At 53.2% G+C, this 10121-nt stretch overlaps 1 protein-coding gene across 4 annotated transcripts in view; it reads left to right on the top strand.

Annotated features, from left to right (window-relative positions):
• Positions 1-1803: 1803 nt before the first annotated feature.
• Positions 1804-10121, top strand: part of GATA6 (GATA binding protein 6) — a 33476-nt gene continuing 25158 nt past the window's right edge. Inside the window, exons 1-3 of one of the 4 annotated variants that reach the window (XM_028524857.2) lie at positions 1804-2101; positions 3453-4612; positions 8958-9124. In XM_028524857.2, coding sequence (XP_028380658.1) covers positions 3490-4612; positions 8958-9124 — 1290 coding nt within the window. In that variant the 5' untranslated portion in view covers positions 1804-2101; positions 3453-3489. The other 3 variants (XM_036009217.1, XM_036009218.1, XM_036009219.1) reach the window with 3 other exon arrangements.

The raw sequence follows: 10121 nt of genomic DNA, 5'->3' as shown, positions 1-10121 counted from the left end.
CCTTCCTGGTAGTCTCATTGGATGGAACTCGGGTTCACATTGAAAGCCCCTGGATCCTGCCCCTGCCTCCAGGCTCCGTTCCAGAGTTTTCTACCTTCGGTCCTTCCGAAACGTGGCCACAGCTGAAACTGGGAGCCGCCACAGTGGTTCAGGGAGGCTGAGAGGAATGTAGTAAAAGTGACTAAATTAGATGAGAGCGGTTTATGGACCTTCTCAGTAGCAATTTAAAATTCAGAAGTGTTTAGCAGCAATTTACAACGAAGAATGAAAAAGAAAAGAAAGAATGAGTCTCGAACTCTCTCGATTCTGCGCCTGTTCCACCGTGCTGCCAGGCCCTGTGCGCTTCTCTCTGCTCCCCCCACTACCGCATCCCCCGCCCCCCACCACACACAGGTTCACAGCCCACAGTTATACTGAGAGACTGGGTCTCACAATCTTTCCAAACCATATTTTACGAGTCCCCTACCTACCCTGGTTTAACCATGCTTAGGTTTCTCTCCTTTCCCCCAGCGGAAAAACACAAACACAAACAAACAAAAACAGCCAAAACACTTTCAGGGAGACTGACCTTTAGAAAATCATTTACTTCGATTTACCTGTAAAAAAAAAAAAGTGTAAAAATCCATTCCCACACAACTCCTGCCCTGGTTAGAGTTCTCGCAAGCCTTTTGAGGTCATGGCTGTCGGAAGAAATCCTTTTTGTGAGCAAAAGGAGCGAGACCTAGTATCAGAGCTCCTGCCGCGGACGGACCCGTGGCCGCGCGACTCCCTGATGACAGATCGGCGCTGATAACCCCGCGACGTTTATTTCCAGTCCCTTTGCCGGCTAAGGACCGTATCAGTTTGTACACAGTTGTGATAACCATTTGGAGGGAGTGAAGAAGGGGTGTGTATGTGGGGGTGGATGGGAAGCGGTATGTCACGCTGGGTTCAGGGAAGGTGACCCCCCTCTTTCCAATGACTTATCTGAGACTTACCTGAAGTTCTCCAGAGAAAGCTCAGAGCAAAGGAGACACCCAAACTCGGAGAGCATCTGCGGGCGCTACTGGCACAGAAGCCCTTTTGCAGCCTGTACACCCCACGGACTAACCTAGCACGGCATTTACTAGTGTGACTGCACCACGACCCCTAATTAAAAGTCCTATAGGTTAGTTAAGGAGTACTGACATGAACCTCCCAGAAATTCAGCGTGTTTCTGTAAAGAAGGGCACAGAGAGGGAGCTGAGCATTCGGGTTCCTTCTTTCAATGTCATGGAAGCCTTAACTTCGATGGCCACCACGACCCTCTGAGCTCCAGGATCTTGAGCAGAGGTCGGGAAAAGTTTAAGGTCGATCACACACAAACGCAGAGCAAAAAATTCATTTAATGTGGAGGGAGGAGCAGGGAAGGCCAGCGGAGCAAAGCATTCCCCCCCCCCCCCCATTCTGGGGGAGCGTTGACCAGGCAGCTGGCGCGTCCCTCCCAAAGTGGTGGCAGCGCCGGGCTGTACAGAGCCGATTTTTCCTGTGCCACCCTCCCCCACCCCCCGTGAGTGCGTGTGTAACTAGTGGCGGAGGAAAGTTCTTCGCCGAAGGTTGGCTGTGGGTCGCCTGGCAGGTCTGGCGTTCGGCCACCTCCGCCCCTCCCCCGGCGTCCTCGCGGTCGGCGCCCCCTGGATGCACCAGTCCGAACTCCCAGGACCGCTCGGCTCACACCCGCAGGCAGCGCAGCGCTCATTGTCTGCCCTGGCCGCGCGCTCCCCTCCCCCTGCAGCCCGCCGTCCCCTCCCCACCCTTTATTTTCTCCTCCCCTCGCTCCCTCCTCCTCTTCTTCCTCCTCCTCTTCACCTCCAGCACCTAGTTGCTCGCGGAGAGCAGTTCAGACCCACAGCCTGGCACCCTTCGGCGAGCGCTGTTTGTTTAGGGCTCGGTAAGTCCAATCAGGAGCGCAGGCTGCAGTTTTCCGGCAGAGCAGTAAGAGGCGCCTCCTCTCTCCTTTTTATTCACCAGCAGCGCGGCGCAGACCTCGGACTCGCGTTCGCTGGCCGGCGCCCTGGGCCTCTCTCCGCGCTCGGGAGCACCCTTCACCGCTGCGGTTCTCCATGCGCAGCGCCCACCCGAGGTTCGGCTGCTTCCTCTCTTGCTCGTGCTTCGCTCTTTACTTGATTCTACCCCTGCCCGTCGCGGGCCGCCTGGTTCTGCGCTCCGGGCCGCAGTCGGCTCCGAGGGTGTTTCGCTTCTCCACTGCTGTCAGGCTGTAGAGGCTTCCAGGTTCCCGGGACACCCGCGTGCCAACTTCTGGTGTGGTTTCCTCTCCCCGAAGTGCTTATCTGCGCGCAGGCTTATCTCCGAGTTATCTGGGCGCCAAGGGGCGGGAGTCGTAGCTCAGCGGGCAGAGAGACTTCTTTCTTGCTATCTAGCCCGGGTCTGTGTGTGAGCATTCATTTTAGCGCGGTTATCTTCAATGAGCCTAAGCGATTTGGAAAGGCAGCCTGGAGGAGGCCTGCCGGGCTGCATTTCCCTCCGTGCTTAAAACCCGAGTCTCCCTGTCATTCTTCCTGCTCTCTCCTTTGGGGTGGCTTCGGCTCCGGGGCGGTCTCACGTCCCCCCTCCTCTTCTCTGCACTCCGCTCCACCCCGTACGTCCGATTCCGGAACGGTCTGGCCTTTTCACTGCTGGGGATGACCGTGGGGTGGGCTGGGGTGGCCCGGCGGGAGAGAGCGCACGCGCTGGTAGCTGCAACGGGAGCCGCGATTAAGGTGTGCGGCGCCGCCACGGGAACGCGGGTTGGTCGTGAATCTCGGCTCTGCGGGCACCCCTCGCTGCCTGTGCCCGGAAGGTCCAAGACTGCCGTCCCCGCCCCAGGCCCCACCTTCCCTGGGCTGAGTTGTATTTTTTCTCTGGGGCTTGCGTTCCGTCTTGTCAGCTCAGTCCGGGAAGCACTGGGAGAGCCCGTGTGAGAGAACGCGGCGGTTTCGTTTTCGGGACAGGTTGTCTTACTTGAGCCAACGATTTCCACGAGGGCAACCTTAATAGTGGGCGAGGGGCCCCTGCGGGGAGGAGAATAAGGCAACGCCGACACGCAACGCTACTTAAAAAGTTCTTTTGTGTGTGAACCGCCTGGAGGGAGCCGCTTTGAGGAGGAAGGGAAACCTCGGCCAGCCTTGCAGTCTCCCCCTGGGATCGGGCACGCACGTGGATGAAGGATGCTGAGGAGGGAGAGGGTGGGGAGGGCGACGGTACCAGGGAGGTGGGGGTGTGGGAGGGCGGTTAAACCCTGTCTTTGGAGGATCCGGTGGCTGCTGCGCACGTCACAGCCCCTCTTATCCTCCAACTCTCACTCCCAGGCGGAAATGGGATCTTTGAGGAACCTCATCAGCTAGGAAAAGGGAGTGCAAGTGCGATGTCGTGGGGCCTGCGCTCTTGGTAACCCCTTTTTTATTTCTCCTCCCGTCCCCGTTTCCTCGCCTCAGGAGCTAGAAGTCAGCTTGCAGCAGCGCCGGACTGTGGATGGCCTTGACTGAAGACAGCTGGTGCCTCTCCAAGCGCTTTGAGCCCGCGGGTGAGGACGCGAGCGACTCCGGAGCCTTTCCAGCGCGGGAGTCCTCCACGCCTCCTTCCCCCAGATCCTCTTCATCCTCCTCCTGCTGTTCTCGGGGTGCGGAGCGCGGCCCCGGCAGCGCCAGCAACTGCAGGACGCCGCAGCTCGACACGGAGACGGCGGCGGGACCCCCGGCCCGCTCGCTGCTGCTCAGCCCCTACGCCTCGCATCCCTTTGGGGCTCCCCACGGACCTTCGGCGCCCGGGGTCGCTGGCCCCGGGAGCGCCCTGTCGAGCTGGGAGGACCTAGTGCTCTTCACTGACCTCGATCAGGCCGCGACCGCCAGCAAACTGCTGTGGTCTAGCCGCGGCGCCAAGCTGAGTCCCTTCGCACCCGAGCAGCCTGAGGAGATGTACCAGACCCTCGCCGCTCTCTCCAGCCAGGGGCCGGCCGCTTACGACGGCGCGCCAGGCGGCTTCGTGCACTCGGCGGCCGCCGCGGCAGCGGCAGCAGCGGCGGCCAGCTCCCCAGTCTACGTGCCCACCACCCGCGTGGGCTCCATGCTGCCAGGCCTGCCGTACCTGCAGGGGGCGGGCAGCGGGCCCGCCAACCACGCTGGAGGCGCGGGCGCACACCCAGGCTGGCCCCAGGCCTCCGCCGACAGCCCCCCATACGGCAGCGGAGGAGGCGCGGCCGGCGGAGCCGCAGCTGGGCCCGGCGGCGCGGGCTCGGCCGCAGCGCACGTCTCGGCGCGCTTCCCCTACTCTTCCAGCCCGCCCATGGCCAACGGCGCGGCTCGGGACCCTGGGGGCTACCCCGCAGCGGGCGGTGGGGGCGCGGGCGGTGTGAGCGGCGGCGGCGGCCTGGCTACCATGGGCGGCCGAGAGCACCAGTACAGCTCGCTGTCGGCCGCGCGGCAGCTAAACGGAACGTATCACCACCATCACCACCACCACCCGAGTCCCTACTCTCCTTACGTGGGTGCGCCGCTGACACCGGCCTGGCCCGCCGGCCCCTTCGAGACCCCGGTGCTGCACAGCCTGCAGAGCCGCGCCGGAGCCCCGCTCCCGATGCCGCGGGGCCCCAGCACCGGTAAGGATGGAGCCGCCGCGTAGGGGTGGGACCCGTGGCCTCGGGGCGAAAACGGGCGTGGAGCAGCTACTTGACCTGGGCCCTGTTTTCTGGACTTTCCGGTCGGGGTGCCCAGAAGTCGGTCTGGCCCAAGGCAGCGTTTGCCGACCTGTGTCTGGACGACCCGGAGTCTGGCTGCGTTGATGTGGCGTTTCTGTTTTTCCGACTGTCTCACTTCCTTTCCACGGAAGGGACGCGCATGTATACCTCAGTGCCCGGGAGAAGCTGAAAGGATTTGACGAGTAGTGAATGGGATGGGCAGTAAGAAGCAATGAGCTCGGAAAGGAACCGATAGGGTCTGAGTCCTGTGGAAGACTGTAGTTTTGCGTGAGTGGAAGAGTAGATTCCTTTGGGGGTAAGTTTAGGAGAGTGTTGGACACTTAATTCACCTTGTTCTCAAATACACACAGCCTACTTAATCCACCTCTCTAAAGGTGAGGAATTGTGTGTATTTTCCTTAGGGAGAGTATTTAAAAAAAAACTCGACAGTGGAAAAAGACCTGAGGACCTAGTTGGCATCCCCACCTCCCCCTCAGTGAGAGGGGAGAAGACAGAGGACGCCTGGACTGGAAAGCTGGTGGGGGCCCTTTGGCTTGGCATCGTTTGGTCAGGTGCCTGGGCCTCCCACACCTATCCTTCCTCTAGCGTTCAGCCCGCCAATTTTTCAGGTTTTAGTCCCACTGGTACTATCATTCCAGTGTTTAGGGCAACTCAGTGGGTGACCTGGGAAAAAACAATTTTCAGAATACCTGGAAACAGCCCATTTTGAAGTGTTTTGTTCACAGATGCAGGGGAGGGTGCAAATTGTGTTGTCTGGCCTGACAGAGGCCCTTTGGCTTCTTAGCCACAGCATCCTGGTGCTTCCACAGGTCTCCCTTACTTTATATTTAACCTGTTTCATAAGCTGGCAGACTCCTAAGACAAAGCTGTTTCTTTTTTAGCTGTTGTTTGAGGGGATCTGTGGGGAGCCGCAGGGATGGCAATAATGAAGGAGGAGCCTTGGCCTAAATTATTTCACCTGGTGCTTTTACACCACAGGTCTGAGAGCTTCAGCTTTCCATTTTGGGACAAGAAGTCCTTTAGGGGCCCTGATTAGTTAGGATATATGAGGCGTTGCCAACCTTGTGTTCAGAAGACATGCTGGAAACTCGAGTGGCTTGAGAGTGAAGGATCTGATGTGAAAAGCATTGGTAACGGTGGGAGAGGGCAACAAGCTCTTCCTCTTGTTCTCCTCCCACTCTATAGATTTTGGTCTCCAAATTTCCTCCTCTTTCCCTTGCAAAGCTGGCTCTCGAGACCATTTTCACGATGAGGGGGTGACGGGTCCTGCAGATTTGCTAAACTTTTGAGTAGAGACGTGAGAGCAGAGCGCTGTCACCCTTCCTGCTGTATAGGGACCCATGTCTGGCTTCCAGAGACAGAGAGAAGCGAGATGTGGGATCTTCAAAGGATGGAAAGGGGGTGGGTGTTAGGGATGTGAGGCCTTTGTCAGTCTGGAGTCTAGTGGGGAAGCTGAAAGGGTTTGTGAGTTGGGTTGGGGGCTGCAGCAGCTGGAGCGAGGTGTAGCTAGCTCTGCCTGTTCCGGACACACCTTAACGCGATCTACTAGTTCCTTTCCCTTAGTCTTCTAGCATTTCACAGGAGAAAGAGAAGTAGTCCAAAAGACAAAGTACTTGGTCCTGTGTGGAAAATCCTTTTAGAGGCAGGGTGCAATTGCAGGCAAGTTGTTCATTTTAAACTTAGCCGATCCTTTCACCAATGTTTTTACTTTCTGGATAGGACACTGCGAAATCAGAAAAATCTTCCGTAGACTCAGTATATTTGAAAAAAAAAAAAAAACAACAAAAAACAAAAACCAAACAACTAACCAAAAATGGGAAGGGGTTTGGGAACACCCAGGCTTTTTGTGTGGAGTCAGGAAGGCAGGAAGCTACTGAGAATAAGTCAGTGTGGGGCCAGGGGAGGTGAGTAACTCTTAACTTGGCTCGTCCTCGCAGGTGCTCTTTTGCTAGAGAGACCTGGACCCCCGAAGCCTCTCTCCCTCCCAGCTTCCTAGCCAGAGTCCCTGCTTCTCCACTTCAATTTTTTTTTTTTTAAACAAACCATTTCTGGAGACACTCTTTAATTGATTTGAGCAAGCAGCAGGACTAAAACCTGTGTGGAGCTTTCTCAACCTGCCCAGTGTGGAGGCTTCTGGGAACCAGCTCCATACATCTCTCCCTGGTTCTGGTGGTAGGTGGCTGGGGAGTCTTGGGGGAACTCAGTGTCCTCACAGCCCTTCAGCCCAGGAGCCCAGGCCTCTCTTAAGCTGCCACTAACTGTTCTTCTCTTTGGGTCCTGGGGAGACACTTGCTGGCTGAGCCCTTCTCTCCTGAGTCTGTCATTCCCCAGGGGCCCCTGAAGCAGCCATGTTAGGAGAGATGATGATGAGTAGGGGGAAACTGAGGAAGGAAGGGGCTTCCAGCACTGTCAGATTGTATAATTTTAGTTTAAAAATAATTTTCTTGTTTTAATTATAGAATTGTAGCTGCTGAGTGAGGGGTGGGGAGACATAGGGAGGGAATGGTAGCTATAGATTTTATTTAACTAAAAATAAGCAAACTTCGTACATTTTACTTATCCACAGTGGACTTTAAGTTTTCAGATGACCGAATAAGATACCTGGAGAGTTCACACTGTTTTCTTCTTATTGTTCTCCTCTCGGGGCAGGCGGCCAGGCACAGGTCTGGTTTCTCCAGGGAATGCCCCACTCCTCTATTGAGAGAGGCTCTGATAGGTAACATTTTAAAGTCAACAACAAAGACAAATACCTTGTTTAACTTCAGTGTCCTTGAAGTCCTGAGCATTTTACTGATTACCGTAGTCAATAGTGGCTTTTAGGGCGGAGAAGAATAAATCTTTGTGATGTTGTAAGTTGCAGTATCCCCATGACAACTTTGAACTCAAATTATGTAGGATGCTAGTTTCTTTTAAACTTATTTCTCAAGAAAGGAGACTTGTGTTGTAGGGTAAATAGTAAATGAAATTAAAGAGTATTTATGTCAAAGACACATTTAAATATCTTTACAACAAACAGTTAAGTGTGCAGGAATGGAAGGAATAGAAAGGCTCAATAGCACACAATCTTCAAATAAAACTCTAAAGTGTTATGTTTATTTACTTTAAAAATTGATTCAGAAATTCTTAAAGCAAACTGGGACATTTAAGTCCTTTATAATGTTCATAACTCAAACAGGAAATATATAATTTTTAAAAGTATTTAAAAAGTACTTAATAAGTGCATATCTCATTAGATAATATTCATATTTAACCAATTTAGGTTAATACATTTTACAACCACTTATTCTTAAGATTGTTTTTAAGTAACAGGTTTTGATTAGTTGTGAACTCCAAAGACTAACCAAGTAGAAACGACACACACACGCTTTTTAGAAAGATTGCATAAGTTGACATTTTAGTGTAGGAAAATGGGAAATAGTTGTATTTAGCATTGGATGGTCTTAGTAATTTTCTGGATCAATAAAATATGAACCGTTTGTAGAAATTTTGCAGATAGAATCAATTATACCCACTTTAAAATCAGAATATATTAGTGTTTGGTTGTTGTGACATGAGAATAAAACTCGCCATTTATCTCTGCTTGTTAATATTAGTGCATTTCTTCCCTGAGGAGATCCGAGGCGTGTTCTAATTAATTGGTATAAATGCTCAAGAACAGTATTTGTAATTTCACCTGTCTTTTTTAGAGGGGGGATAGGAAGGGTGGCGGTCATAGTAAATACTTTTCAAAAGAAAAAGAAGATAAAGGAACTGAGGCAGCCTCCGGGTGTCCTGGGGTCCTCGCGGGCGGGAGCAGGGGTCAGTGAGCCGCGTTAACACCGTGTGGTTTGCTCGGGCTTGGCAAGTGGCATACTGTAACAATGATGGATTTCAGTTTTAAAAAGCTTGTGAACAGCCGGAAAGGAGGGGTCAGGGAACCCAAATCGATCTCCCCACAGTTCATCTCAACTCTGAGGTCCTTGTTGGTAGAAGGCAAATGACCTGGGCTCGGCTTCCAGCACTGACTTCTACTTTACTGGGTTTTTACTGGGCGCGCCTTAGGGTGCAGAGAATGGTCAGCGATCAATAGGGACCTCACCAGCCGGCTCCGGGCTTGGCTGCTGAGCAGAAAGATCTGTGGGGAAGGGCGCGGGCTTGACCTCGGCAGCACTAGGGACGTGGAGTGCTGGGGGTCTTGGCGGGAGCCTGGGGGAGGGGCGGGCGCGGCGCGGCCTCACCCGGCCTTCGGTCCCCTTTCTCACCGCAGACCTGCTGGAGGACCTGCCCGAGAGTCGCGAGTGTGTGAACTGCGGCTCCATCCAGACGCCGCTCTGGCGGCGGGACGGCACTGGCCACTACTTGTGCAACGCCTGCGGCCTCTACAGCAAGATGAACGGCCTCAGCCGGCCCCTCATCAAGCCCCAGAAGCGCGTGGTGAGTGAAACCGCCGCCCTCCTTCCCTGAGGGCTGGGCTGGCCCAGCCGGCCCAGTCAGCCCCGGGCGCCCTGGCGGGGACAGGTGCCGCGCTGCCGGGAGCCCCCTGGGCCTGACTCGAGTGCAGGAATGAAGATTCCTGATTTGTTGACGCCGGATTGGAGGTTATCCTGAAATCAACGTCTGGGGAAGGAAAGCAGCCTTTTCCCCATATTTAAGATAGGGAATGGCATTTTATATGAAAGCAAAAAAGAAAGGTGTAGGGTATTACCTTTTTTTTTAAAGTAAAAAAAAAACTATATTTACATATCTCTTTATGTATTTGTAAATGCACTGAAATAATTCTGGTAGGAGACACAAGGCATTTGCAGTGATGGTAACCCCCGGAGAAAAAGACTGAGCATACCGACCCAGGTTAGGTGAAGGGGAGAGATTTTTTTTTCACTATGCATTCTGCTCTGGTTTGGATTTTGTTCTTGAAAAACGATGCTCATTTACAGCACCCCTCTCCACCTCCCAATAGGACATGACAACATACCTACGCTCCCTTTCTCTCTACAGCCTCATTGCGGGCTTCTTTGATTCTGTCCCTTCTCTAACACTTCTGGGTCCCTTCTGCCTCTTCTTGGAGAGAAGCAGGTTTTAGCCGCAAATTCCATCCGTCTTTTGGATTGCCCTTGAGTCTGGTGAAAATTTGTTTACTCTAACCTTCGTTATTTTGAAATCTGGTTGTTCAGAACTACACAGAACTTGAGAAAAAATGCAGTCTGTGTGTTCTTCACAAGTTGAGGATTTTCGTCAATAGGAACACGTTTTACTGTGTTTCAAAGTGTGGGGATTCTGATTTTTTTTTTTTTCAGGGATCAATCTCTTATTATCTTAATCTTATTTTTAAAGGAGAGGGTACTTAGAGAAAATAAAGCTTTCATGAGCCCCACGATAAAGTTAACATTTGTGTAGACAAGTACGCATACTCTAATACTTTTTAAAGTAAAAT

Source organism: Phyllostomus discolor, chromosome 9 (assembly GCF_004126475.2).
Source record: "Phyllostomus discolor isolate MPI-MPIP mPhyDis1 chromosome 9, mPhyDis1.pri.v3, whole genome shotgun sequence".
Lineage (NCBI taxonomy): Eukaryota > Metazoa > Chordata > Mammalia > Chiroptera > Phyllostomidae > Phyllostomus > Phyllostomus discolor.
This window is presented reverse-complemented; position numbering and strand designations above follow the sequence as displayed.